At 53.5% G+C, this 27650-nt stretch overlaps 12 protein-coding genes across 12 annotated transcripts; 7 read left to right on the top strand and 5 right to left on the bottom strand.

Annotated features, from left to right (window-relative positions):
* Positions 1 to 177: 177 nt before the first annotated feature.
* On the bottom strand, positions 178 to 1293 carry azaJ-1 (Dehydrogenase azaJ; the record flags this gene model as incomplete). The annotated part of the gene is made up of 1 exon (XM_036646689.1): positions 178 to 1293. One exon carries the CDS (start codon positions 1291 to 1293, stop codon positions 178 to 180), a length of 1116 nt encoding a protein of 371 aa, XP_036488713.1.
* A 932-nt stretch (positions 1294 to 2225) lies between these two features.
* On the top strand, positions 2226 to 4127 carry CGCS363_v014839 (uncharacterized protein; the record flags this gene model as incomplete). Its single annotated transcript, XM_036646688.1, has 1 exon — positions 2226 to 4127. One exon carries the CDS (start codon positions 2226 to 2228, stop codon positions 4125 to 4127), a length of 1902 nt encoding a protein of 633 aa, XP_036488549.1.
* A 469-nt stretch (positions 4128 to 4596) lies between these two features.
* On the top strand, positions 4597 to 6303 carry CGCS363_v014838 (uncharacterized protein; the record flags this gene model as incomplete). Its single annotated transcript, XM_036646687.1, has 1 exon — positions 4597 to 6303. One exon carries the CDS (start codon positions 4597 to 4599, stop codon positions 6301 to 6303), a length of 1707 nt encoding a protein of 568 aa, XP_036488548.1.
* A 2656-nt stretch (positions 6304 to 8959) lies between these two features.
* Positions 8960 to 11070, top strand: FMO3 (Dimethylaniline monooxygenase [N-oxide-forming] 3; the record flags this gene model as incomplete). The annotated part of the gene is made up of 5 exons (XM_036646686.1): positions 8960 to 9130; positions 9214 to 9708; positions 9764 to 10013; positions 10067 to 10456; positions 10511 to 11070. The coding sequence occupies 5 exons, from the start codon at positions 8960 to 8962 to the stop codon at positions 11068 to 11070; spliced, it is 1866 nt and encodes a 621-aa protein (XP_036488554.1).
* A 178-nt stretch (positions 11071 to 11248) lies between these two features.
* CGCS363_v014836 (uncharacterized protein) lies at positions 11249 to 11681 on the bottom strand (the record flags this gene model as incomplete). The annotated part of the gene is made up of 2 exons (XM_036646685.1): positions 11249 to 11477; positions 11563 to 11681. 2 exons carry the CDS (start codon positions 11679 to 11681, stop codon positions 11249 to 11251), a joined length of 348 nt encoding a protein of 115 aa, XP_036488439.1.
* Positions 11682 to 12812: 1131 nt separating this feature from the next.
* CGCS363_v014835 (uncharacterized protein) lies at positions 12813 to 14257 on the bottom strand (the record flags this gene model as incomplete). The annotated part of the gene is made up of 2 exons (XM_036646684.1): positions 12813 to 13977; positions 14043 to 14257. The coding sequence occupies 2 exons, from the start codon at positions 14255 to 14257 to the stop codon at positions 12813 to 12815; spliced, it is 1380 nt and encodes a 459-aa protein (XP_036487986.1).
* A 2018-nt stretch (positions 14258 to 16275) lies between these two features.
* On the top strand, positions 16276 to 17954 carry CGCS363_v014834 (putative feruloyl esterase; the record flags this gene model as incomplete). The annotated part of the gene is made up of 2 exons (XM_036646683.1): positions 16276 to 17035; positions 17089 to 17954. The coding sequence occupies 2 exons, from the start codon at positions 16276 to 16278 to the stop codon at positions 17952 to 17954; spliced, it is 1626 nt and encodes a 541-aa protein (XP_036488758.1).
* An 831-nt stretch (positions 17955 to 18785) lies between these two features.
* Positions 18786 to 20210, top strand: CGCS363_v014833 (Zinc-type alcohol dehydrogenase-like protein; the record flags this gene model as incomplete). Its single annotated transcript, XM_036646682.1, has 3 exons — positions 18786 to 18845; positions 18906 to 19850; positions 20208 to 20210. 3 exons carry the CDS (start codon positions 18786 to 18788, stop codon positions 20208 to 20210), a joined length of 1008 nt encoding a protein of 335 aa, XP_036488436.1.
* Positions 20211 to 20421: 211 nt separating this feature from the next.
* On the bottom strand, positions 20422 to 20800 carry CGCS363_v014832 (uncharacterized protein; the record flags this gene model as incomplete). The annotated part of the gene is made up of 3 exons (XM_036646681.1): positions 20422 to 20511; positions 20571 to 20679; positions 20757 to 20800. 3 exons carry the CDS (start codon positions 20798 to 20800, stop codon positions 20422 to 20424), a joined length of 243 nt encoding a protein of 80 aa, XP_036488435.1.
* A 2054-nt stretch (positions 20801 to 22854) lies between these two features.
* Positions 22855 to 24723, top strand: rglA-1 (Rhamnogalacturonate lyase A; the record flags this gene model as incomplete). The annotated part of the gene is made up of 6 exons (XM_036646680.1): positions 22855 to 22988; positions 23043 to 23420; positions 23476 to 23527; positions 23578 to 23762; positions 23815 to 24457; positions 24511 to 24723. The coding sequence occupies 6 exons, from the start codon at positions 22855 to 22857 to the stop codon at positions 24721 to 24723; spliced, it is 1605 nt and encodes a 534-aa protein (XP_036488756.1).
* Positions 24724 to 25475: 752 nt separating this feature from the next.
* DPM3 (Dolichol-phosphate mannosyltransferase subunit 3) lies at positions 25476 to 25924 on the top strand (the record flags this gene model as incomplete). Its single annotated transcript, XM_036646679.1, has 3 exons — positions 25476 to 25523; positions 25590 to 25658; positions 25763 to 25924. 3 exons carry the CDS (start codon positions 25476 to 25478, stop codon positions 25922 to 25924), a joined length of 279 nt encoding a protein of 92 aa, XP_036488437.1.
* A 295-nt stretch (positions 25925 to 26219) lies between these two features.
* CGCS363_v014829 (uncharacterized protein) lies at positions 26220 to 26665 on the bottom strand (the record flags this gene model as incomplete). The annotated part of the gene is made up of 4 exons (XM_036646678.1): positions 26220 to 26312; positions 26369 to 26379; positions 26436 to 26581; positions 26634 to 26665. 4 exons carry the CDS (start codon positions 26663 to 26665, stop codon positions 26220 to 26222), a joined length of 282 nt encoding a protein of 93 aa, XP_036488238.1.
* Positions 26666 to 27650: the final 985 nt, after the last annotated feature.

Raw genomic sequence — 27650 nt, 5'->3', positions numbered from 1 at the left:
TTTTGCGTCTTGCACTTGTTTCCAGGACTTGTCTACGGAAAGCGGGTTCAAGTTAGCAACGACAGACAACCTCGATTTTCTGTGAGCGCAATGGAGATGCGTCTAGGCTTGAATCAGATTCATAAGTTCTTAGTCTTTGATGGATAAAACATGACTTTTCTCAATGTGATACTGCAACTAGACAGAAATGACAACTTTGGTGGCAGAGACGCCTTTCAAAACGGCATCAAGACCATCTTGCACAAGCTCCAAACCATGTCCAATAGTTCGAGGCTTGGGAGCAGGGACATATCTGCCTTGCTCCAAAGCCTCTGGTAAAAAGTCACGATAGACAGCCTCGCCGACCTCGCTTTCTATCACGTCGCTACCCCAGATGAACTTGTTCCCAACCCCATTCAGCTTGCTCTTGACAAACACAATTACAGACTCACAAGTGACCGCCCAAAGAGTCGGAAACAATTCTTTTGCGCTAGACGGTGGCCTTCCTGGCCCCGCAACGCTAGCCTGGGCAACGAATTTTCGCCCTTTGACAGCCGACACAACGTCTACACAAGGAACCATTGAGCCGGCACCGACAGCAATTGCGCCAGCAGATTTGCGGTTCTTGTATGTACTGATGATGTCCTGCACAACAGTCGGGCTTCGGTAGTCAAAGACCTCTTTGGCGCCCAGACTCTTGAGGTATTCGAAGTTCTTGGGCGACGCCGTTGCAATGACTTCGTAACCCGCCCCAATGGCGAGCTGTATGGCGTTGCAGCCGACGCTGGTAGATCCACCCCAGACCAGCAGGGTTTCTCCGTTGGGTTTCGAGTTGACGTTAGGGTACTGCAGACCCAAGAAATCTTTCATAAAGAGTCCGCAGGCAGCTGTCGATGCCCCGAGAGGGATGACACACGCCTCTTCAAAGGTCATGGATTCCGGGATTGGGGTCGTGAGCTTGGTTCTCAAGACAATATACTCCTGAAAACCACCCTCTGAGGCCTTGTTGCTGCGTTTATCCAAGCCGACGGCATGTCCGAGAACGCGGTCGCCGATCTTGAAGCGCTTGGCACCGGCGCCGGGGCCGATCTCGACAACTTCACCGGCGACATCATTGCCCAAAATGCACGGGTATTTAACCCAGCCATATAAGATGTCTCCAGCTTCTTGCTTGAAGCAATCAACCGGGTTGATGGCGACGGCGCGGTTGCGGATGACGATTTCATCTTGGCCTGGGGGCGTGTAAGGGGCTGGGGCGACTGAGAGAGGCTTGACCTTCTTGGCCATGAGCCATGCTGCTCTGTTCTCGGGCATCATTTAAGACGGAAGAAATTTGAATCGTACAGTTTGATTTGAGGATGCGTTGACAGAAGACAAATTGGCTTCTTGGGATGTTGCTTGAGATGTCTCTTGACTTGGGGGAATTAGCACCACTTAAGTATTTCTGTGAGAGAGAGTGCATTATCTGCAAGGTGGAGAATGCCTCCTAAAATTGGAATCGAATGCATCATTAGCATCATATGAACGCGATCACGGGCTCGGTAGGATTGAGAAGGTTGCCTTGGTCATGAAAAGCTGGTAACGATTTGAGACTTCAGCGTCCGATGCGATGAACCTCTCGCGCAGAATGGTTCCCAAACAGTCTTAGCGGCTGCTCCACGCGTGCAAGGGACTTTCAAGGCCTCAAAGCGCTAACCCGCGATCGTATTCCAGCTGCCCAATGATTGGCTCTTGATGCAAGATTTGGGCATTTGAAGCCGGCTACAACTGTGTTCTGTGTCGCAGCGTACCTCAGAAGATGACGAGTGAGTCGACTCAGTGTGATTGATGTCTGTCAACCTATCAAGTCAAGCATCAGAGGCGCACTCTTTAAATCAAGCTGCAAAGCGCAATGAGCCTGAGCGCCGAGGGACTTCGTAGAAATGTTGAAGAAATTTGAGCCTCGCCATTTGCCCTTTGAGAAGCCTTTTGCTTGGAAAGAATACCTGGAGAACACCTTCAATAGCAGTTGATGTTTCCAGTATTCGGCACCCACCTGAGGCTGCTTGGCACCCTCGGGAGGACCTACCTAAGCTGTCCCCACGCCAACACGTGCACTGGCTGCCAATTTCCGCTAGCGCTCAGGAGATTTCGGTCGCGTCGTCGCATTTTCACACACCATCATCATCACCTCTGACAGTATCCGATGCCGTTGAATGTGTTATAGACCCAGCACTCACACGCGAAGTTTGGTCATGCCTCCCAAAATGGCTGGTGCGACAGCGAAAAATCCCTTGAGAATCCCGTCGATTCCGCCCGAGATACTCAGGGAAATTTTGTGTTTTGCGTCTCAATCCACCCTTCTCTCTGCACGACTGGTCAACAGGAACTTCAACTCCCTCGCCACACCCTTGGCCTTCCGATACCTATTCCTCGGATCAAAATGGGACTGCGATCGACTGGTGTGCGTATCCAGAAGCCCCAAGCTTAGTGCCTTTGTGGAAGAGGTTGAGCTCGTCGGCTGGATCGAAGAAGCTGAGTGCTGCGCCCAGCACTACCCATGGAGAATGCTCGCGGTCTTGCCATACATTAGAAGCTTCCGGAACCTGAAGTCTTTCTACCTCGGAATCGCCAATTTCAATTTCAACTGGCAGGTCGCTGCCGATTTTGGAGACCCAGCCGCGGCAATCGACCTGAGAGGCGCCCTTCTCGACGCACTTTTCTTCTGCATAGCTGGAGAGTGGACGGAACGAGAGCATGCTAATTTGTTGGATTTCATTACTCAACAGAAGATGCCTGAAGACGAGGACGTGGATGTCGAATGGGTTCCTCCGGACGCGGAACCTGCCCGACCGGATCTAGTCGACATCGATGATGGCGATCTTCAAGAAATGATAGAGATGGAGTTCGGCAAGAAAAAGAAGAATCCTAAGCCGCGAAATCGTCCGCCCGACGCAAAGCTACTGCAGGACCCCCTGTGGCAATCCTGGGAGACTCTTCTTGGCCCCGCCCTTCCTCTAGAGACGCTCAGCATCGGAGGTCTCGCCCACAGCGATGACTTGGGCACCTTCAACACTGCTGCGTTCAAGAAGATTGCCTCCTTGAAATCGTTAAATAAATTGAAGCTTTTGGTCTCCTCCCGGGCGGGTTGTTACGGCAAGTCTGCCACGGACATGTTCCGTTCGGCCTCTCCAATGCTTCACTTCCTGCCTAAAACCCTCCTTTGCCCCACCATTGCAGACAACTTGAGAGTGCTATCACTCTATGGTCCAGATAACTTCGGCTGGTACCCGCCTCTAGATCTCCGACGCATCAACTGTCAAGGCAAGTCTCCGCTCAATGCAGGCTTGCCCAACCTTCGAGTGTTAGCATTGGGCGGGTTTGCCTTCACGCAGACTTGGCAAGTCGATTGGATTGCTTCGCTGGGCAAGGGTTACGGAGGCAGCGGCCTGGAAGAGATGTATCTTGACAATTGCAATGTCCTCACCGAGGCTCGCAAGGTGCAACTACAGTCTGGCCAGAGAACTATCGGACAAGATCCTTCAGGTCAGGCGATACAGGTCGACAACTCTGAGTTCCCGGACATCGAATCTATTGTGACAAGGACTGGGTCAGATCGAGTGCGCTACAAGTTGCGTTGGAATCACATTCTCAACTCATGGCGTCAAAACATGCCTGCACTTAAGGTCTTCATCATGGGTTGCGGAGATCATGACGATAGCTGCCTTCGATCAGTCGTTGAGGCCAACTACCCGGATCAGCTACCCATTAGGAGCGACCATCGCCGAGATCCACGCTTCCTTCGGCACGGTCAAAGGGCCTTTCTCAACTACAATGCACCTTACCCTCCCTTTGATAATAGCGAGCCCGGGTCTGATGACAACTACTACAAGAAGAGAAATCGGCCCGAGACGCCGCAGTTCAAACACGGGGTTGGAATGTTGGTGAATTGTGCTTCACAACATCCGTGGCTAATCAGCGACCCAATCTTGTGTTATACCAAGTTCGACGGCGACATGGATCATTACCCGTGGACACAGACTTATTCAGATGAGATGCGAAGCATGATGTCCACGGGCATGGAAGCTGAAGAGCCAAACACAGTGAAGGAGGATAAGAAAGCTTACGAAATGTTGCTTGAAACTATTCGGACCAGAGCAACGTCTTGAAGATGACGGGAAGTTGTCGCAAATGTTTTGATCAATTTCATTGATTTAATCGAACTACATTGTTGTTAAGGAGTGGTGAAACTTCATTACATCTAGTAATATCGACCAAGTCGACTTGCTATGCACACCTGGGTTAGCATCTATGTTAAACTGAACAACGGCAACATATAGTCTTCCCCCCTGTTGTTGTGCCCTACGGAACCATTGTATTGGAACACCTTCAAAGATCGCCCTGGGCGTGTTATGATGACCAAATCACACTATCATCACGTGAGGCGAGAGAATTGCTTCTTTTCTCGGCGACCCGCATGCTCGCTCGCGTGGAACGCGGCTTTACTTTTGCCCCTCGGAGTCTTACAAATACATTACCCCTTCAATCAGCTGCAGTCAACAGCTTATGTCGCGTTACGTTGCAACACATCAACGCGTCCAACCACAATTCCTCGCGTTGCGCGTGTAGACCGCAAGCATGGAGAAAGCCCGCCCCCAGCTCTCGACGATTCCGCCAGAGCTCATTTACCGCATCATCTCACATGCACCACAGTCGACTCAGCTCATAGCACGATTGCTGAGCAAAACCTTCTACGCTCCAGCTACTTCCGAAGCTTTCAAACATGTGCGACTGAGCGAGACAAACGCAAGACAATTCCAGAGAATCGCGTCGACGCCGGCACTCAGATGCCATGTTCGACAAATCACATGCGATGCACGAGACGGCATTGTTTTGAACAATGGTCCGCCTGACGTGTATCGACCTGGAGGTTTTCTTGCAGCTCTGCCGTCGATCAGACTCTTCACGAATCTGAGAGCCTTGAACCTGGTATTCAGGCGTTATTTGGACGCTTTTACACCGAATGGGCGCAAATACATAACAGAGGATTCCGATACCATGTACTTCTTCCGAAAATGGGTGCTGTTTGCCGCATTTCACTGCATTGTAGGCAGACAGGTTGTGCCTTCGGACTGTTTCTTGATCACTCTCCCACCTCCTCTCATAAAGACATTGTTGTATCTCGGGATTCAAGACCCTGATCACTGGGATTTCCTGAAGGAATGCCGGTCTTCCATTCCATTGGAAGAGCTCTCAATCACGAATCTTTGCGAGATGGGTACAACCCAGGGTGAGCGGAGCGATGCAGCAGCTGAGGAACACTGGTGGGCCTTCCGAGAGGTCGCAAGTCTTCCTAGTTTCAAGAAGCTCAAATTGATGGTTACGCCCAACAGGGTTGAGCCCCGAGAAGACGACGAGTGGCAGGAGCCTGCAGTCTACTCCACGAGAGATCGATTCGCTTTGGTCTTGAAGGTCCTGCCAGAGTGGTTCACCCCGTCTGCCGCCCGCAACCTCACTGTTCTGTCTCTTCACCACGACGAGTTGTGGGGCTATGCTCCCAAATTCGACTTTCGCACTATTGGTGCTGCGCCGGATCCAGGTCTTCCACAGCTACGAACTCTTTCTTTGTCGAGGTTCTGCTTCAGTCATGAGTGGCAGATCGACTGGATTGCATCTCTCGGGAAGGGAGACCTCAAGGAGCTCTACCTGGACGATTGTGTGCTGCTGTCTGTGGCGTACTGTACGATCGCTCCAGGAGAGGCAACAACAGAGCCCACCTGCGTTGAGGATGTTGACGGTAACAAGATTCAACTCTCCAATCATGGCTACCTGCCGGACTCGTGGCAAGGAGGCAACAGCTGGGACCAGTGGTTAGTGTACTATCGCTCCAACCTCCAGTGGCACCATTTCTTCAATCACTGGCGCAAGTCAATGTTTTCTTTGATGGTCTTCAGGATGGGCTCTTCTGAGGCCCATAAAACATGGTCCCACGTCGACTTGTCAGACTATTGGCTGGACCCCTTACCTCGCACCACTGTCCCATTGGGTGCCCACTTCATCTTCCTGAAGGAAAACGCCCACAACATGTTCCACGACGATGCCTGGCGCGAAGACGCTAGGATTGCTGAACTTAGAGTTCCATTTTACGTCAAATACATGCCGGAGCCCCTTGACAGCGATAACAGGGATCTTCGGCCATGGACGTTTCTGCCACCCATGAAGTACGAGGCAAAAGGAAGCAAGCAAGCGGATGAAGAGGATAAGAAGCAGGAGGACGACGATGTGATGGCACTGTCAATGCTGAGGCATGAGGTGCAAAATCGCTCAATGGGGTTGACATCGTGACTGCACTCTTGCATCGTGCGAAGTTGGTGTGTGGAGGAATGCCCGCACTCGTTTCGCCTTGCACTGCACAACTCGGGTTATCTCTTCGACTTGAAGTTCTTGCTAGGTGTCAGTCGCGGTTCTGATTTTCTTGTACTCTAATATCTTTGAATTGACATAACCGCGTTCTACAAATACAGAATTTTTAAAGCACGTTGCGTCTTTTTAATAGCCTGAACGTTGTCTTCATGCATGCGCTTCATCGGCATTGAAACGCCGGGCCTTGGATCATGTGAGGCGATAACACTGTGGACTCGGAGGGAAGGTTGAAGGTTGCATTAGCTGCATAATCAAGAGCACCAACAGAGACAAAAGACAGGCTGGGCTTGCATCCCCGTGGTAGGGACTATTGTTTCAACTCGGTGAATAGTCCATTTCTGGCCTGACAGCCGACGTTGGCTGGTTGGTTGCTTCAGCGAGAGCTCTCTTTCTGCCGCTTCAAGTTCAGAGACGTTGGTTGACTGGCTAGGTTGATGGCGGCAGTTGCAATTCAACCGGGGATCAGATGCAGCCACCGGACTACCCACCACTTCAACAATGCACAAGCTGAAAACTGACAGAAAGTCTACAGGGAAGTTCTGGAGACCATGTCTTAATGCATTGGTAAATGTTATTCCATTTGTCAAAGTCATGAAGTTCGATGTGATAGATTTCATCCACCAAACGTGTTGGTCTTAGATTGGCTGGTCTTAACCTAGCGATGTAATGATAAGTATTCCTCGCAGAACTCATGTTCGTCTTCGTGATGTGCATAAGTAAGATCCACGCAAGTAATGAGGGAGACGTTTGTCCGAATATAGTCAAGGATCTGCGTATCGGGGAGGCCAAGACCCCGTGCCCGACCGTCCCCAGCATTCGCCACTCAACGTGTCAGAAGTTGTTTTGCTGCCGATGCATGTGAATGGTCAGAGTTGTGTCATCGATTCAGGTCAAGACGAGTTGAAAAATGATTTAGAGACGGAAAAGAGGAACGTCCCTTGGGATGCGAGTCGTTCAGTTCTAGAAACAGAATCGAACACGGCCATTTCATGCGCGTTCTGCGGTGCGACAAGCGGGACTATCCGCAATCGAAACGTGGCCGACGAATTGCACATGGCGATGAGAGCAAGGATCTGGGACGAAAGTGATACATCATTGGCCGTTGCAGGGAAACAAGAAAAGTGGTGGAGTTTTGTCGCTGAATATTCATCATACGATGGAGAACGGATATGTACGAAACGACGATTGAGGGAAAGTCGCAAACAGGACGTAATTTACCTGACTGGTGCTACGACGCCGAGACCTCCCAAGTTTGAGCGGAAGTGGAGATGTTCTGCTCACCGAGCCTGCAATCGTCCGGTCCCGGTCGAGGATATCAAGTTTCGGGGTGAAAGTGGCGGTCAGACAACACTTGTCCGGGATTCTTCACTCGCTTCGTCAGCAAAGCATGAATTCAGAAATGTGACAGAATTTTGTCTTCGAACCGACAGAGTGGTACGTCCGTAGACATGGGCTGTTTCTAGCTCTGCAAGACAACGGACGATTAAGCTCGGAACCGGCACGGGTGTGGCAACCAACCACTGGACCAAAGCATTAAATAGTCTCAAGCCCACCGGACGAGAAGTCCGGAAACACCGGGGCATGACGCCGTTTGCTTTGTCTCAGTCACGACTTTGGCCGCGCCGTGGCGCCGCGTAGCGGCAGTCTTTGTCTCTCCGTCTCATAGAATCCAAGACACAGCAACGCCGGGCCCAGACCGAATGCCACCGACCCGCTCGTACCGATAGAATGGCTCATATGATGCTACGCTGATGGATTCGCGCTCAAGTACCGTGATTGCGCAGGTCCCACATCACGTTCCCGAAGACTGAAAAACGACATCCTCGGCCAATCTAAGACAATCGATAAATAACCCAAAAGGCCGATCCCTTGCCGCGGGGCGGTCCCCGCTGGAGATATTGCCTACCCCGCTTGCGACCCGAGGGTCTCATGACGAGAACAAGGAACGCCCTCGTTGCGACGTCGCGCTACTGCACACTTGGCAAGGTCAACCCACCGCAGCCGAACCTCACAATTGGGTTCGCCCAGGGGGGTTGGAGGGTCCGTCCAGCGGGCTGGGTTCGCGAGTACGCACGTATGGGACCCGATCCATTAGCTCGGTGTTAGGCCCGGTCTTATTCCTCTTCCTCTTCCTCTTCCTCGTCCTCGTCTGGACTGGGCTGGGCTGAGTAGGGGTTTCTCCTGAAGTCCCTCAGTCCCTGACGGGCCACGCCGCGGCGATAGGGAAGAACATCCAGAGACCAGACCAGACCAGACCAGACCCTACCTGGCACCCTCCTCCTCGCGCCTTTTTCGCTCTTGGTAGGCAATCCAAAGCGCCGCCATCCCGTAGCTCATCGTCTGTGCGAGCTAAGAAAGAGCCTATGACAGCCATAAGACTCCGCCGTTTTCCCCCGTCATCCCATCAGCGGAATTTTCCCACCTCCCCCAAACTGCCCGTTCCCATCTGCGCCCTTTTCGTTGCTTCGTTCGTGCCTCGTGGCGGTTAAAGGGTTTGCGCCCCGATTGATGTTTCATAACATCGAAGGACCCTGCTAGACGGCCGCGTTCAGAGTCGCGAACCACATACGCGCTAAGAATGCCGCTCAGAGTCGCTGTCATCGGTGCCGGACCTGCGGGTCTAACGACGACGCGGTACCTCAAGTGGGCGCATCAGTTCTTCGCCATTGAGCCCATTGAGGTTCGCGTATTCGAGAAAGAGGATGATATTGGAGGAACATTCAAGTATCGTGTGTATGAAGCTGCCGAGGTAAGCCCAACGATTTGAGGCTTGAAGTCTATTTGACGTCCTGTACTTGGTAGTGTTGATGACGCTGACACGATCATTGATAGCTTGTGTCGTCCAAATATCTGACCGCCTTCTCTGATCATCGCTTACCACCAGACGCCCCGGACTATCTTACTCCGGAGCGCTATGTAGAGTATCTGAACGAGTACTGCGACCGTTTTCAACTCAGACAGCACATCGAGCTCTCATCTCCGGTAACCCGCGTTCGTCGAAGGAAAGCCGGAGGGCACGTTGTCACAGTATCCCGTTCCGATGGCACCACATTCGAATACGAGTGCGACGCCGTCGCTGTCTGCTCCGGCCTCAACGTCGAGCCCCGAATTCCGCCTGTGAAAGGACTCGAGAGAGTGCCAAAAGTTCTCCACTCCTCAGAATTCAAGACTCGGGACCAACTCCGAGCCATCAAGAGCGAGAAGCCCACTGTAGTGATCGTCGGCACTGGAGAGACCGCTCAGGACCTTGGAGAGATCACTGTGACGACAGAAAATATTAAGCACGTTGTCATGTGCCATCGCGATGGCTTTATCGTGGCCCCAAAGGTATGCGACCAGACGTGACAGGAGAAAATGTTGTCAGATGCTAACTTCCACATAGACTGCTCCTGCACCGGTCATGTTTGGTTTCTGGGGCAAGGGTCAGAAGATCAAGGAGAAGCCAGTCGACTGCTCTATTGCCAGTTTATTCGATACAGCATACGTCCCTCCTCGGCTGCAAGCGAGCCAATTTCTTTGGGACTTTTACAACCAACAGATCGACGTTACATTTTCTCTAATTGGCGGCACGTTGGAAGGATGGGACCAGCTGGTTGGCGGTATGCGCCGCGAAAGGATGCACATCGACCATTGTAAGCTGACCAACATCAAAGTGACTGATGTGCTGAACTAACATGATACACAGTCTTCCCTGCCAAGTCTGCCCGAGCCATCCCGTACATCTCAGCTCCTTGGCGCAAGCCACTTTCCCTCCGAGAACGCCTTCGCAGATTCTTCTTCTACATCAAGGAGTTTGACATCGATCCCAAGGGTCGCTATATCGACGTAGCCCCCTGGCCCGACTATGTCGACGACGATGGCGTGATGCACTTCATGGACAATGGACGGCCGGAAGCCGAGAGAATGAAGGGAATTACTGTGAAGCCGGACTTGGTCATCTTCGCAACGGGATACACGCGACGCTTCCCCTTCCTTGACGAGAGCTACGGCACACCGGACTCGGCGGATGTACGAGCTGTTTATCACAGCCATGATGTTACGACGGGATTCATCGGATTTGTCCGGCCTAACCTTGGTAAGTCTGTATCGGTAAACGAAACTGCTAGCATGTCTTGCTCACCTCAAATAGGTGCCATCCCTACCCTCGCCGAAATGCAAACTCAGTTCTGGATCCTGCGTCTCCTACAGTCAAGATACCCCACCGTCCCCGGTCTTAACCCATCACCGAACGGCCTGCCTCTAGACCCCAACGCTCTACCCGGCTACGATATCGATTGGAAGCTACACCCCCGCTGCGGCCGCGACCCATGGGCCGAGAAGCGCGGCGTCGACCACGAGAGCTACGTCTATCAGCTGGCGCTCGACATCGGCTCGGCACCGCGCTTCAGCTACATCCTGCCCCAGGGCTTCCGCGCCGCTTACACTTGGGCCATGGGCAGCAACTTTAACGCCAAGTTCCGTCTTGTCGGTCCCTGGAAGAACGAAGAAGAGTCGTTGCGCATCATGCGCGGAGAACTGTTTGGCATTGTCAGCCAGTCCGGTGGATTGTTGTACTTTTTCGCTAATACGTTGATACCCATGTTCATGTTCGGAACGATGAGCGTTGCTATTCACACTTGGGACTGGGCAAAGAGCCTGGTTACGCCGTGGAGACGCAAGGAGGGCCGCATCCGTCTTTCTCATTGTTAGCCATGCAAGCGTTGCTTTCAGTTGAATCACACTAATGGTTCCTGTCGAAAATCAAAGCGTTTCTTATGTTCTATCAAGGCTAATGCAATCTCCCTGGACCAAACTTAAGCGAGTGTATGTGCACCCAAAACATGTGCTCCGTTGTATGCATGTGGTGTGTCTGAAGTCCACCGAAAATTTAGTTTCTCTCGGCAGAACCCCATCTGACACACTGGATACGGCGGTTGTCACCATCTCTGCCGTCCAAGTTCACACACGGATGGTCGTTGTCGTTGTTCCATCTTCCCAGCAGGTTGCCGGTGCAGCCACCGCCGTTGCCGGTCTTGCCATCGAAGAAGTACCACGGGCCGGAGGCGAAGTAGACGGAGTGGCTAGTGTCGTCCATCGTGACGTCGACGTTGAAGTTGCTCTCATGCTCATAAGAAGCGGTTCCTTGGGCAATATTGAGCGGGTTAGTATGTGTAACTGTTATGATGGTGAAGTTTGCATTACCAGGTGCCGCTGGAGAACTCGTTGGCCTTGCGGTTGGCACGAGGAGCAACCGCTGCGGCAGAGGCTCCTGCGGCAGCGCCGAGGGTGAGGACGATGTTGAGAACGTTGGTGAAATGCATGATGTTGGAGGGAGGGATTATCTGAAGATTTGAATGATTGAGAGGACTTGTGTTTGTGAGGGTGGTGGTTGATATTCTGCTGAGTTGATGAGATTGTTGTGGTTGATGCTGGATGAAAGAGGCTCTCTTCTTAGAACTTGAAGGCCTCCATATACTCTTTTCTCCGGCATCATGAGTGTTGAGCAAAGCGAATCGGTCACGGAAATAGTACCACCAAGCAACGTCCCCTAGAATGCGGCTGGACAGTTACACGAAAGGATCTCAGCTGCAGGACCGTCGGTTTTCGCCAAATCCATCGACCCCAAAACTCTTAATTGGCTGGCAGAGCTTCGCGGGCCTGATCGGCACCCCGCACCCGCCCTGTTGCAGGCAGCCACGATCAATTGGGCAGTTCTACTGCAACTCTGAGAAGGCAGATCTTGGGCGCTTAGCCAAGCTGAAAAAAAAGCTTCTTATTTCGAAGAAAATTTGCGCCCCCGAGGCCCGGCACGGCACAGGGGCGGAAAGAATCCTTCCGACGATCAGCCTCATCCCGTTGGTCGGATCGGATTCACACCCAACAGCGGCTCCGTTGTGTGTAACTCTGTGAACCCTGCAGAGCAACACCGCATTTGCGGAATGCCGGTGCCTGAACTCAGATGTTCGCCCTGTGCTCAGCCACTGCACCTATTTTCAGCCCGCAGCACTGCAACTGCGTCTTTGATGACGTCTGTTTAATCACGATGAGCCTGATCAGGGGGCCAAAATCGAAGAATAGGAACGTCTAGGGATAGACGATTCTTTCACATTTGAGAATGAAATGCAGTGAGAAATTAGAACCGTTTCTGTCGCAGTGGATCGTGAGTAAGCCTTATTGAGAACCTGGAAGTGAGACGAGCTCCTTCGTCTCATGATGAGATGATTTTCGATTAGCCATCCGACCTGAGCTTGAACGTGGCCCAGTCAGAATCAATGGTCTGCTTTTCTTCTCTTTTTGAAAGCTGGTCTGGTAAAAGTTTTGGTGAATATTATTAGAAATTACTGCAAGAACGCAAGTCGTCGGCTCTATCATATGCGCCCCCAAAACGCCTATATCGTACACTACCCCTTCACCCATGCAACATGCCAACAATAAGAGGAAGACATGCCATATTACGATCGTCTCAGCACCCATCCGTCATAGGTCGAGGAAGGATACCGGGTATCCACCTTGCCTTCGTTGGCAGGATTCAGCGTGCTGCCAGGCAGCTTCGCCAGCTTTTGGACAATCCTGCCGTCCAGATCAGGATCAGGGGCACGGTAGTTGTACACTGAAGAGTTCGTCTCGGGGATCTGCCTTGGCCTGCATGCAAAGAGCAGCTGGTACACCTGACTTTGTTGCCACTTGCCAAAGACCGTAGACAAGGCCAGGTCGACGTAGCGTCCGAAGGGAGCGAATTGGACAATCCGCTCGTAGACGTCACCGTCGCCAGTATTCTTGGTCGTGAAGATGTTGTGCTTGAGTCTATCCAGCTCTCCATACAGGTGCTGCTTGGGGATAACGAAGCCTGACGGGTCGTGCTCGCCGACACACTCCAACATCCACTTCAGCACGAGATCTGCGAGTACTTCGTTCGGCTTGATCGTTTGACTTGTCCATGCCCAGGCAGGAAGAAGGGCTTGCAGCCGCTGAGGCAGAAAATCCCTGACAAGCTTGAACTGCTGGCGAGTGACGTCGTAGTGTGTGCCAGGGAACCAGCGCTCGGTGATGCCGTATGACGGTCCGTATTCCGTGTCTCGGGAGATGAGGCACGGCTGGAAGGCGTAGAGTCGGTCATGGAGAGATACGGCGTGGTAGACGTCGGAAACGACACTCGAGACGTGCTGGTCGTAGAACTTCGGCCAATCGGCGCTCACGCCCTCGGCGAACTCGGGGATGCCACGCTCACCGACTGTGTCGAAGATGCCCATGAACCGAATCGGTGCGTCGATGACCTCGCCGTCTCCAATGAGGGGCCAGCTGTACATCCATCTGAACTGTATCGACTGCTCTGACTTTGGCGCAGTCGCGTCAGACGGATCGCGATAGATGCGGTAGACTTCCTCGCAGAGCTGATGTGTCTTTTCCTCGTCAACATCACCATTCGCTTGGTATAGCGGCTTGACGATGCCGCAGTTGTTGATCATGCCCGCTACGGAGCGGACGATGTATGTACCGCGGGATGCGCCGAACATCCAGATCTCGGTCTCGAGGGGGGTGAAGCCCCGAACAAGGTACTCATATGTGTCGACGCATTGCTGCTCGATATCTTGAACGTTCAACCCGTGAAATACATGACTAGTGCGATGAAGGAGTCAGTAAACATGCATCTCTTCATGGGCTTTTTGCTTGGAAATACTCACTCCATGAATGTGCTACCAGGCGGAACGCTATTGGTGTAGTGAATCTTTCCCAAGGGGTGAAGATGTGCCCGGTCATCGTCCTTTGGCAGCCCACGCCCTTCCCATATCAGGTTTGCGAGGAGGTAGAGGTTGGATTCTGATCCGACATCTCGGCCGCTCCATGAGCCGTCGGCGAGGACAATCAATGGATTCTTCTGCGGGCCGCGGTAGGACATCGTGGGTCTACAGGCTGTTGCAGTGATTGAGTCTGGTCACGCGAGAGCATCCATGAAAGAGAGAAGGGTCAACGCAGTTGATGTATGTGATGGTTAAAATGTTTAGATTTTCGAACGGGCTTCATTGGAATGATACACAGTCTGATATTGTGGAGGAAAACAACTCCGAGACAGTTGGGCACAGTCCGCAGCCGCTTACATTCCAGAAACTAGATGTTGTTTTTGAAAGCGAAGTTTGCGCATTGCGATGAGTAAATACTGCAGAGTATTTGTAGGTAGGTCCATCATTCGTCAATCAAGGTGTGATAAAGCAGCGACGCTTTCTGCCTCATGCACCTTCACCAGTTCTCCGTGTCGGACTCAATGGTGCCGAGGTCGTGATGGAAGTTGTCGTGCTAAAGTCTAGACCAACACAGATGGGATTTCGTCGCATCCAAGAATGCCATGTTTCAATTTCCGTGCTTCCGGCATTCAGGCTGCATTGGTGCAATCTGACAGGATGGGGCGATGGCGCGGAAATAAAGGGTTCTTGGCCACGACCCCTGAGGGACGGACTGGGACCTCATCACAGAGCCCTGTAAAGATGACTCGCCGCTAAGCAAGGGCCCTTCATTTCCCTGGCCGTTCCTCTTCGCACTCGGTTCGAGGTTTGTTTTTGCGCGCCTTCCAGTTGAATAAGTTCAAACATCGGAAGTCAGCACGTATCCCACCTTTCCACTCCATCGACAACAACTTCTGGAAGCCGTGATTGCCTAACCGAACACTTTCCTCAGCATCGCGTTGGTTCTTAGGCCTCTTGCAGTTGACCTTAGTCATCAGCAAACGGGCGCTTGGTCTAGGGGTATGATTTTCGCTTCGCACCTTCCAGCTAACGCTGAGTTCACGATGTGTTCCAGTGTTGATTGAGTTGCGCCTTTGTGAAAGGTCGTGGGTTCAATTCCCACAGTGTCCAAATATTTTGCTTCCTTCGTGGTTGAAATTATATTTTTGTTTGTGATGGATGATAGGCTCTTTTCCCACTCTCTTTCAATTACTTACTGAACAAGGATATGCGGGTGCTTGCGTGTAGGTGTTTTTTTATCTCTGCCTGTAATAATCCTATCTAGTACTAGTTGAACGGTGTTAGCTAACTGATTACCAGACGAGTGAATGGCATGCTCTGTGGGGGAGAACACGACAGACAACACATGATAAATCTCAATACACGACGGTCCTTGCATTTCAATCATGAAAGAGTTCGCGGCTCATGGCTCGACATGGCTTCTACATGTTGTCTTCGGGCTCTCAAAAAGTTGCCCAGGACCACGCATAGGCCAAGGGTTCGTCTAAAGCCTCGAGACTTTCGGGCTGTCGTGTGTGGGGCCAAACCGAGCAAGCGGTGAAGAAAGACATCATCAGATGACATTGACTGGTTCACTAAGTGACAAACACACCAGCCCCTCCTGTTCAATGTTCAACACTCTCAAATGGAATACAAAATCCGGCGTCAATTGACGTTCTTCCGGCCTTGAAAACCAATATTCAATACCCAGACGGTGCCGGCTCTTCGTCCGGCAACTGAATGTGGGGGTGGGACAAACAGAGATCGTCGTATGCAGCAGGGATCTCACCCACATCGGCAATCGCTTCGGCTTGCGCAGCTGCAGCTCGCACGCCGAAGAAGGCCAAGCTGTTGGGCCGCCGTTACACGAAAGGCAGGTACGGACGAACCGGACTAACCAAGGAGTTCGGATTGAATAAGCGAAGCGGGGAATTGGACGGCTACTGCAGCATTCGGAGATTGCAGACATGGAAAAGAGTGCGTTTTGGCGGCTGGGGAGCAGGTTTGTTTACGTAGTCATGCCTTGGCTTTGGGGGCTTCTTTTTCGTACTTGGTCCGAGGACGTCGTACCTGGCCCCGATGTGTGAAAAGGGGCTTTATAAGTCAGGGATCGCAGCCGGTGAGTCTGGTGAGAACTATCTGTTGTGATGTTGTCGGCGCACACTCTCTCCAAGTCAACCAGCCTCAGCAAATGACCATGGCAGCCCGTTCGGCACGCACTCTCTCGGTCCTCGGCGCGGCGACAGCCGTCGCCGCTGCCACGAACTCCAGCGCTTGCACTTCCGCGACCTTCGCCTCACTGACGCTGAGCAACATTGAGATCATCTCTCTCAATGTTACTGCTCTGCGCAACCAGTCCCTGGCCTCCGGCCAAGACGCGGGAACCGGCGTTGGTGTGGGCATCATCTCGGCTCCGACGGGAGAGACGGCCTCCGGCGTGGATCTCTGCCAGATCGCTATCCAGTACACCCACCCCGGACAGAACGACAACGTCAACACTTACATCGGACTTCCTCTTGACGCCGCGAACTGGAACTCCCGGTTCATGATGGGCGGAGGTGGCGGATGGGTTGCTGGCGGATCGGGCGTCATCATCGGCCCCGTGGCGTCTGGCTACTCGAGCTCGTCAACCGATGGAGGGCACAACTCTACGACTACGACAGCGGAATGGGGCCTTGTCAGTGAGGGTAACACCAACTGGCCGGCGCTGAACGACTTTGCGTCTGTGGCCCTCGATGAAGCTGCGAAGTTGGGCAAGGCTGCCACGCAGATGTACTACGGCAAGGATCCGTCCTACTCGTACTGGAATGGGTGTTCAACCGGAGGACGACAGGGCCACATGATGGCGCAGAGGTTCCCTGAGCACTTTGACGGCATCCTGGCCTCGGCTTCGGCGTTTAACTGGCAGAAGTTCCAGACTGCGTCCATGTACCCGGCCTTCTTATCTGAGTTGCTGGGTAAGCTTTGCGTCACCAATTGGAAGAGGAAGAGTTGACTGACATGATTACAGACGTGATCCCCCCATCCTGCGTCCTTAACGCCTTCACGGACGCTGCTATCGAGGCATGCGACGAACTCGACGGCGTCAAGGACAGCATCATTTCTCTGCCTGGGTCCTGCAACTTCAACGCTTCTTCTCTCATCGGCCAGACCGTCGCATGCACCAACCCCAACGCGACGATCACCATCGATGAGAAGACTGCGCAGTTCGTGCACGGATTCTGGGAGGGACCCCGCAGCGCTGAGGGCGTCTTCCAATGGTACGGTTTTACTCAGGATGCTCCTCTGACGGCCGTCTTCAGTCCGACCTGCACATCGGTCGACAACTGCACTTACACGCCCTTCTCCGCCACGAACGACTGGTTTGGCGTCTTCCTCGAGAGGAACTCCACCTGGAGCATCGAGAGCTCCGGCATCACCCAAGAGCGGTTCGACAGACTGCACCGCATCTCCGTGGACGAGTACACCTCCTCCATCGGCACCGACAACGTTGACCTTACGGACTTCAAGAAGCGCGGGACGAAGATGATCACCTGGCACGGCATGCAGGACCCCCTTATCCCGTACAACGGCACGGTGGACTACTACGAGCGCGTCAAGGCCTGGGATGCGAACGTCGAGGATTACTATCGGTTCTTCCCTGCTCCGGGTGTCTCTCACTGCGGTGGCGGCGCTGGGTTTGACCCGAGCGACTACGTCTTCGACGCGTTGCGCGCGTGGGTTGAGAATGGCACGGCGCCAGAGACTTTGACTGGCCAGGGAACTGCGGTCGGCAACTCCAGCGAGACTCGTACGGTGAACTTGTGCATGTATCCCAAGGTCCTGACCTTTACTGGAACCGATCCTGACGATGCTGCTTCATACGAGTGCATCTAGGTAGTCTGCAGCTTCAATCCATGATCATTACAGTTCAGCGACTTTTGCAGCACGTCTGTTAACATGATACACCTATAGCAACTCATTCGTAGGTATGATCAAGGCGTTTTGATGTTGGCCCGACTGCGTTTCGAAGTGACCCCGCGAATGCCCCAGTCCGCAGCGGGCCTGTTAGGCAAGATCCCGCAGCAAACCCGCATCGTCAACTCCGATATGGTGTAGTGGCCAACATGATGCCCTCTCATGCACTTGAGAGGTTAGGCATAGCCCCGAGTTCGATTCTCGGTTTCGGAACATTTTGCTCGTTTTCTTTTTGTTTGGCTGTTTGATATGGACGATCGGAAGCCAGAGACGTTGTTACTGACTGAGTTCATGCAATGTGTTTGTTGTGCTGATGGTGAATCGGCAGCTTACTTCCGAACTAAGTCCAGGACGTAAGACGTGGTTTGTAATCCTCAACTCCAACATCTTACGATGATGAAGTTATAAATCAACAGCAGCTTGAATTCGTGCATCCTCATCGTCCGCTTTGACGTGTGGGGGTGACCCGGTCCAACCACTTAACTCTATGCGCGGATCCAACGCCAAAAGATCCCCGCTGCGAATGCCGTGCAGAACCGCCTCGAAGTCTAACAGTTCAGCGCAAGATTTGTAAGCGTTTCATCGGCGAAGGCAATTATTCAGACAACACTTCAACGTCACTCCCCACTTTAAACCTTTATCCGGATAAAAGTCGCGATCCATACGGGCGAAACTCAACACACCTGACTGACCAACGGTCTACACCACACTCTCACTTATCAAGCTCATTCGCACAACCAAACCAACACCATGTCGGGAACAATGAAGGCCCTCGTTACCACAGGCGAAAAGACCGCCAAGATCGAACAGGTGAGCCGCATCTCATGACGGGCACACTTTCAACCCCGCATCCACTGACATCCCACCTAGATTCCCATCCCACAACCCGGCGCGGGCGAGATCCTCGTCAAAGTCCACTACGTAGCTCAGAACCCGACAGACTGGAAGTCCACCGCCTCAGCCAAAGACGCCGGCCGCACCATCGGCTGCGACTTCGCCGGCAGCGTCGTCAACCCCAACGGCTCGCAGTTCAAGGAGGGCCAGCGCGTCGCCGGCTGGGTCTTCGGCTGCAGCCCGGACCCCCCGCGCGGCGCCTTCGCCGAGTACCTCATCACGGAGAGCAGCCTGGTCTTCCCCGTCCCCGAGGGCATCACCGACCCCCAGGCCGCCGTCGTCTCGCTGGCCGTCGCCACCGTCGTGCAGGCCCTCTTCCAGCGTCTGGCGCTGCCGCCACCATCCAGCCCGGCCACGCAGCCGTTCCCGATCCTGATCAACGGCGGCACGAGCAGCGTCGGGCTCTACGCGGTGCAGCTCGCCAAGAAGGCGGGCCTGAAGGTCATCGCCACCGGCAGCAAGAGGAACCACGAGCTGTTGAAGAGCCTCGGCGCGGACGTGACGGTCGACTATTGCGACGCGGACTGGATCGAGCAGGTGAAGAAGGCGGCGGGCGACAAGCTGCAGTATGCATTTGACTGCATCAGCGAGGTTGACACCACCAAGGCCGTTGTGCAGACGATCTCGTCCGAGGGCGGGCACGTCATGTGCATTCTGCCCCGCAAGGCCGACGAGGTTGAGGCGCCGTCGTACGTCAAGGTTGAGAGCACATTGGCGTACACCGTCTTTGGAAAGCCGCTTGAGTACGGCGCTTTCGATAATCTGAAGGGCGACAGGAGCGGCGACAAGCAGTTCTGGGAGAAGTACCTCCAGGTCATCCCCAAGTGGCTGGAAGATGGTTATCTGAAGCCGAACCCGCCAAAGGAGTTTGGTGGTCTGGAAGATATTCCGAAGGGCTTCAAGTTGCAGGAGGAGGGTGGTGTAAGTGCTGAGAAGCTTGTGTATAAGATTGCCTGAACCAGACAGGGCGTATGAGTATTCAGTAGTAGATAATGTGGAAAATGGCTGCAAACAAAGCAAAAGTTTGCTCATTAAATGGTTTTAGTATGGGAGCATATTCACGAACAACTGCTGCTTCATGGCTTACGCGTGTCGTCTTTCTGTACGCATCGACGTCTCTTGACTGTGTTGCGCGTTCTCGGCCGAGCTTTGTCTTGTTGGGCCGTCATCCCCACGCCGTGCTTAGATATCCGACGTGCCACAAGATTGTTATTTGTTTCTATATCCGTCATGATGATCTAGGCGCTGGTGAGAGATCAAACCCGGCTGTCTAATAAGTAGATGTGGAAAGAGATATTACTTAGGACGCCTTACTAGGCAGGAGTCTCCCGCCAATAAGAGGTTTGACAGATCACTAACAGGTAGGCTTCAAGATAGATCTTCTCTATAATCCTGATAGACTCTATTTGGTATTATGCTTTCACATTACGCTCGTGGTATCCTAAAAAACACTCTCGCCTTCGAAAGTCCAAAGCATTGACTCGCTCGCTCTTTAGCAGATGTAGGTGTACTGCGCGCGGATGCCGCCGTTGTCCTTGCAGCCCTGCTGGTAGGCGCCGAACTTGCTGTCATCAACGCAGCACTGCGGTTGTCAATTAGCAAATGCGCTCCTGCTCCAAGGCGAGACTTATCGCGACTTACCGCCGCAGGGTAGCTCTTCTCCGGGGTTCCGCCGACTGCGGTGCAGATGTTGGTGCTGGGGTTCGGGTTGCCGCTGTTGGTGACGCAGAGGTAGCCAGCGAATGCCGGGCTGGTGCGGCAGGTCTATTAGCGACGGAAACCCAAAATGATTAAGGTTAATGACGTGCGCTGGGCGGGTGGACTTACGCGGCGTGCGCCAAGGCGAGGGCGAGGACGGCGGTAACCTTCATGGTGACGATGTGAATTTTGATGTGTTGTTGATGGGGAATGGGTTGCGTGAATTCGATTGTTTAGAGATACTGTAGCTTCGCGAGAATTATTGGCATTGTCATGTTGTTTGGAGGGAGGAGCGAGCGAGATATAACGGTGCCGATTGCCTTGCGGTGCTGGTTTTGGCAGGCGAACGACTCATTGACGACATGGATAGCCATGGAGGTTTGGGGGAGCGACGGGGGATGACCCCTGGCACAATATATTTTTGACGGGACATCAAACGGTGTGCCTCTGCTGTTCAATATGGCTTAAGTGGCTGTGGTCACCTGTTTCTCATGCCGTCTGCTAATGTCTTTGCCGCTCTTCAGATGATAGCGTCGGCAATCGTGTTCATGAGGAGCCAAGACTGGACTCGGTCCTATCCGAATAGATCGCCTTATAACTCCCGGCGAAAGCAAACGCAAAGAATGGTAAGTGGCGAATGGCTTCTGTTCTACATGCCACTTGCCATAGATGGCGGCGTTGTATACAGACAATTCGATGATTTCCCATTTATAGAAGGGGTCTGGACTGTGGTCTATTCGCAAGGGTTCACGTACAATATCCTTCCAGCAACATGCGCTCGGATATTTCCCACACCGAAACCGAAGCAGAAGTCTCTTGACCCTTCACCTTTCTGAAAGACTTCCAATTCTCGCTCAAATGCATAGCGGCATCTTCCGCCAGAACACGGGGCCGAGATCCCGTTGAGATTGCGAGCGGCACTGGAGCGTGGGCCTGGGGAAATGCCACCAAAGCCCCCACGAGTCAGTGATCGCCGCGGTGTTGGCTGTGCGCGCGCCCTGCCTTGCGGCGGGCCTCTGCTTCGTGAAGTTCAACGGTCCCTTGAGTTGGGAGAGGGCGCCGGTCGGACGAGACTCCGAAGGATCTCTTATGTTGACAACTCTGGAGAAGCATGGCGTGCCTTGGGCCTTGCGACGCGTTGCAGCGTTTGGGATCTACTGGGAACGAACAGGTGCTTCGTCTGAACGTCGAAGGCCTGCAGCGAACAGCCCCCCAGCCCGTTACATTCAACTTATCCTTACAAGCCGCCGCGGCTCCCGTGGACATCTTATGGCCAAGCGATTAGCCAACAGCCACTTGGAAATTCTGCTCTGGTGATCGTCCTTGGCACTCTGTCCCGGGCAGCAATTATCCCCCCGACGACCGACACTTTTGGTGTTTCTCCTTCTCTCGTCGCTTACCACGTGGTGATGTGGCCCCCGGTGGGATACTTTGTGAATGCCCCGACCGGGAAGATGGGCAATGACCAACAACAAAATCAACTTCTGTCGAAACACTTTTGTAGATACGAACTTCATCTACAACATCTGCCATGGCCAAGAGACACATCAGGACTTTGATGCAGCAGGAAGACCACAATGCTTGTCCATTCTAGCCACAGCAAACTGCATCGCCCTCCTTTTCGCTCGTACCAACAACATCTAGCTCACTCACAGTAACACTCTCACAGGATCCCTTGCACTACATGAAAATCAGCTACCATCATTCTAGGTGCCGCACATCGTGATTCGCGGATCTTTTGTCCGCTCTGCGTTCTTTCTATCTCATTCAAAATAAGCTCGCCAGTCGGCACGTCAGCCGAATGCTTATCGTCTCCAAACCGTAACAGGTAAACAGCTGTGCCTGGCTACAGCTCGCGCTAACGTATCACGTCACACCATCACGGACCACCGCTGCCATCTTTCGCTGCAGACTTTCCCGGGAAAGGGCAGCTCGCTCAAGGTTTGGGACGAAATGAGGGGATCTTGCTCCAAATCTATGTACTACGCGTCGCGCCAGAATCAAGCTTTCGGAGCATTCTAGAGGACGGGAAAATGTGTGATGGTTCTCCGCGCGGGAGAACTAGTCGACGATGAGGGGGAATTTGGGTTTTGAGGCGATGATAAGTAGGCTATCTCGTCCGTCTTGATGCGTGTACGAGATGGAAGCGGTCCTGTTGATGAGTAGTTCCTGTACGGGATCCAAGGTACTCTTATTCTGATCGCAAGGTTTCCGATTCGGCGTCGAGATGCACTATATCAGCCTCCTCACCAGCCTGGCGTCCCTCTGGGGCGCGGCAGATGCGGCCTTTGGTCTAGCAGCCGGCAACAGCACGACATACAAAGTCGACACCAACGGCGGGCTCGTTTTTGAAGTCAACAAGTAGGACCTTTCATGAAGATTACCCCATCGATCCGCTGGCTAAGAAAGATGCAGAGCAAACGGCGACATCACAAGCCTCCTCTACAACGGCGTCGAGTACCAGGGAACCTCCAAGATGTCGCAGATCAACTCCGGCCTGGGCGCCTCCACGGTCACGGCAGAGACGGTGGGCGGCGTGGTCAAGATCACCGTTCAGGCGGGCTCGCAGCCGCTGACGCACTACTATCTTGCGAAGCCCGACGATCCGACCATCTACATGGCCACGCACATCACGGGCGAGATCGCGCCCGGAGAGCTGCGGTGGCTTGCGCGGCTGAGGCGGGCGGCGGTGCCGACGGGCTGGCACGGTGATGTCGCTGATCTTGACGGGTGTACGGCGTTTGAGGGAAAGGATACATTTCGGTGTACGGACAACACTACGCGTTGCAAAATGTGAGTGTGGTTTTCAGCCTTCAGGGACTGGAGTAAGTTGACACCGATGGAATAGGTACACCTCAGATCGATTCATCGACGACAAAGTCCACGGAGTCACTGGAAGCGTAAGCCTGCACAAGCAATCGAGAAGGTCGTAGCTAATCCCATGCCGCAGAACGTAGGCGTGTGGATGATCATGCCAGGCAACGCGTACGAGCACTCGGCCGGCGGGCCCTTCATGAGAGACATCAACTCGCAGAGCACCGGCGACCAGGAGCTGTACTGGTACATGAATAGCGGGCACGTCAGAACGGAGCCGTGGCGGTTCGGTCTCCTCGGCCCCTACGCGATGCGCTTCACGTAAGATACCGAACTCCCCCCTTCTCGGGACTCACCGCTGAACCGAGACCAGAACTGGTGCGCAGCCCTCGGCCGACCTGGACACCAGCTTCTTCGACGCCCTCAAGATAGACGGCTACGTCCCCGACAGCGGGCGCGGAAGCGTCTCGGGCATGGCCACCGGCGTCGCGGGCAACTTTGAGACGGTGGTTCATTGGTTCAACAGCGACGCGCAGTACTGGACCAAAGCAACCAACGGGAAATTCACCTCGCCGCTCATGAAGCCTGGGACGTACACGATGAAGCTGTACCGCGACGAGTTCCCTATCGCGGAGGACAACGTGACCATCACTGCCGGCTGCAAAATCACTAAGGATATCGCCTCCACAGAGTCGAAGCCGTCAGTGATCTGGCGCATCGGCGAGTTCGACGGCAAGCCGACGGAGCTGAAGAACGGCGACAAGATCGAGCGGATGCATCCCTCTGACGCGCGCATGGAGAGCTGGGGAGGGACGTACACGGTGGGCAAGTCGCAGGCCAAGGACTTTCCGATGGCGCTGTTTGCGAAGGCGGGCGGCCTGGCGACTGTCGACTTCAACCTCGCGGGAGACCAGCTGGACGGGGTGGTTCTCCGGGTGGGCACGACGTTGTCGTTCAAGGGCGGACGGCCGTCGGCGAAGATTAACGACTGGCAGGCGAGTGATCCGGGTGCTCCGGTAAGTTGTTGAAGGAGTGGCGATACTGCAGGTTTGCTGACGGCTCTGCGTAGACTTTGATCGATTCTCGAGGGGTAACTCGGGGCGCGTATCGTGGGTTTGGCGATGTTTACGCCTGGGATGTTCCAGCCAGTGCGCTGAAGCAGGGAGCAAATACCCTCACGCTCGGTGTTTTGGGGACGGGTGACGTTGACTTCTTGAGTGCGAATTACATTGTTGATGCGATTGAGCTCCAGGGCAAGGCGGGTGCCGATAGCCCCAGGTAAGCACGGGATATTCGACGTTACGAATTCATGTAAATATTTCTGTGATAAGCCCCGTCGGATGGCAATTGGCCATATCTTTGTCAATGCTGTGTGAGACTCGAGCTGGTGGCTTGTGCCGATCTAGTGAGAAGTCGAATATGTCGGTGGCCGAGTATCTCAAAAGAATGGATCAAATGTTAAGAGACTCATCTGAGCTGAGTAAAAAGAGAGGCTGATTCGGGATGACCGAAAAGAAAAGAAAAAGACATGAAAAAAGGGATTCGAACCCAAAGGCTCCAGCGTCGGATAAGCATGATCTCTGTGTTCAGCTGGCATACTAGTTCTACCATACTGGGCATATTCACGGTCACTTATTCCGGGCGCTGTTGCTGAGGCTGGAGCGCAACCTCCTCATATACCTACCTCTCACCATCGCTCCTGCCTTCAGCTTTGACGAAGGTGAAGGTGAAGGTGAAGAAGCCCAGCGGATTCGAGAGGCAGGTGCAGCGTCATTGGTGGGTCCGTCGCGTAAACCACGGGAGCGCAAGCAAGGGCGCCTGGGTGTCCGTGCTTGTCTTAGTCATACAAGCTCCACCGTAACTTTTGGACAGCTTCGCGACTCCTTTTCCCATCTGCCACCCGAATCGTGAACCCGGCAGAATCCAGGATCGCGACGAACCTCAGTTCCCAGTCACTCCTTTGCCACCTTCAACTTCTTTTCGACGCAGACGACTTTTGAAGAACCTTTCCTGTCAGCTATAGCAGCCGCAACCATGACCCGCGCACAGCAGACCATCTCCCTCGCGCTCCTCGTGAGCTCGGTACGACCCCTCCCTGGTATCCCACCTCGAACCCACGAAGCAGTCACTGATCGATGAACCACGCAGCTCTACCTCGCCCTCTACCTCCAGCTCATTCCTGCCCCTGCCAAGGTTCAGGAGCAAATCATCCCCGTCGTACGTCTACTATTCTCCTCGCAGACCTGCAGCGCAGCTCGTCCGCGCCGTCAACCCCTGCGGCCACCTTGCAGAAGGCCACTTGGCTAACAATTATCACGCAGCTCCCCTTCTGGGCTCTCGTTTCCTTCGGCGCATACCTCCTCGCCCGACTCGGCTACAACGTCATGACCTTCAACGATGTCCCCGAGGCGCACAAGGAGCTGATGGCGGAGATTGACGAGGCTAAGGCCGACCTGCGGAAGCTGGGTGTCGATGTCGACTAAGGGAAATACGGTGGAAATGGATACCAAAATACCGAATGTACGGTTGCGATCGATGCGATTTACTACAACAGGAATGGAGTCTCGGGGTAGATATGGGGAATCAACTCAATTGATGGTGTTCGCTTTCGCGTGACCGAGATCTACGGGGCAGTTTTACGATAATCAGTGCATACACGAGCGAGTCGCAATGCTCTTGAGCAAGCATTGCGTGTGTCCTGGAGGATGGATGCGCTATGTTGATCGAAAAGGGCCAGGGAATGCATTCAATTCAGCCACGCACGGCCATCTATCTCATCTAGTCGAGGCAGCCCGTGGTCTGCAGCCCAGAAATCTCCAGGCAATCGTTCTGGAAGTCGTTCTCCCTCGTCTCGTCGGCAACAATAATACACTGTCGAATCGTGAGCACACGTCACCCCTTTGGCGAGCATATACATGCAAACTTACCGCATTGCCTCCTGCGTGCTTGTTAGCTGTCTGATCTGTGCTTAAGGAGATGAACACCACGACTTACTCATGAATCCTTGATCCGCACACGCCTGTGTCGTCCAGCCCACGTCGACCCGCTCCTCCATCGGAGGCGCACCCTCCGACAAGTCTTGCTTGGAGCAGAAACATCTCCTCTCGCGCTGCGCTACTGCGGTCGCGGCCAGCAATGTGCTGCTCTTCAATTCAGCCAGGCACCCAATCGGTGTTATGGAGACATCCTTACATGGAAGAGAGGATCTTGGCTGCGGATACCATCTTGATGTGTGCTGAAAGAGCTGTACAGATAACTGTTGGAAGGAGTCGTGGTGATTAAGAAACACTACGAGTTGGAAAGTCCTCGCCTTTTAATATCCCATTCACGATCAATTAACTTCACAGACACGGCTACTTTGCGACGTCGTCGTCAGACGGTTTCCATGTCGCCAAGTCGCAGTAATATCACAAACATTTCGCACGCTCAAATACACTCTATCGCGGTAGCGAAAACGAAATCACCAGCCACCGTGGGCCTATTTACAGCAGACCCAAGCAGTCGGATCGATCGCCCGCGTGGCGGTTCAGACGATGCCAAGGCCGGTCCAGCGCTGCGTGTCAAACCTTATTCCGACTTTGACGCTTCACGATGCCCCTGCTTTGAGTCAGGAACGAGCTGGCAGGCTTGCTGAGTTTGAAGTCGGGATGAACCAGCCTCATTTTGTAGCATCGTCTGCCTTGTCTTGGCGATTGGGTCTGGTGACGATCAGTTCTATCTATGCCTGGCCTTCGAGAATCGAATCGGCATCTGAGTCGATCTGGCGGGCAACTTTCTCCAGGCGAGAATTAACACGTTTGGCGTGGCTGTGCCTTCTCTGCTCCAGATTGTTGCCGTGTCCTTGGCCGCGTCCTCGCCGTCGGCTTGGCCGAAGGATCGACGCAACATGCCGCCGGCAAGCATTGCCTGCTCCCGACGTCTTGGGCCGCTGTAAACTGAAACACCTACCTTTTAAACCACAAAAAGCGAGGTAGAGCTCGCGAGTCCGACTTTCCTAGTTCAGAACCTCTGTAGTTTCTTTCATGAAATGGTAGGTTGCTGCGCGGTAAACTAGGCACATGCTTCTGCTCACATTAAGACGCCCACGATGGAGGCAGCAGGCCTGGATTATTCTATTCATCTTCTAGCAGTGAGGAAACCCTTTTCCTTCTGCCAATTGCTGCTGCTTCTGGGCTGGTCGTCGAATACTGTTGTTCAGAAAAGCCCATA

Source organism: Colletotrichum siamense (genome assembly GCF_013390195.1).
Source record: "Colletotrichum siamense strain Cg363 chromosome Unknown KSG_Cg363_contig10, whole genome shotgun sequence".
Classification (NCBI taxonomy): domain Eukaryota; kingdom Fungi; phylum Ascomycota; class Sordariomycetes; order Glomerellales; family Glomerellaceae; genus Colletotrichum; species Colletotrichum siamense.
The sequence above is the reverse complement of the archived record's forward strand: the minus strand, read 5'-3'. Positions and strand labels throughout refer to the sequence as shown.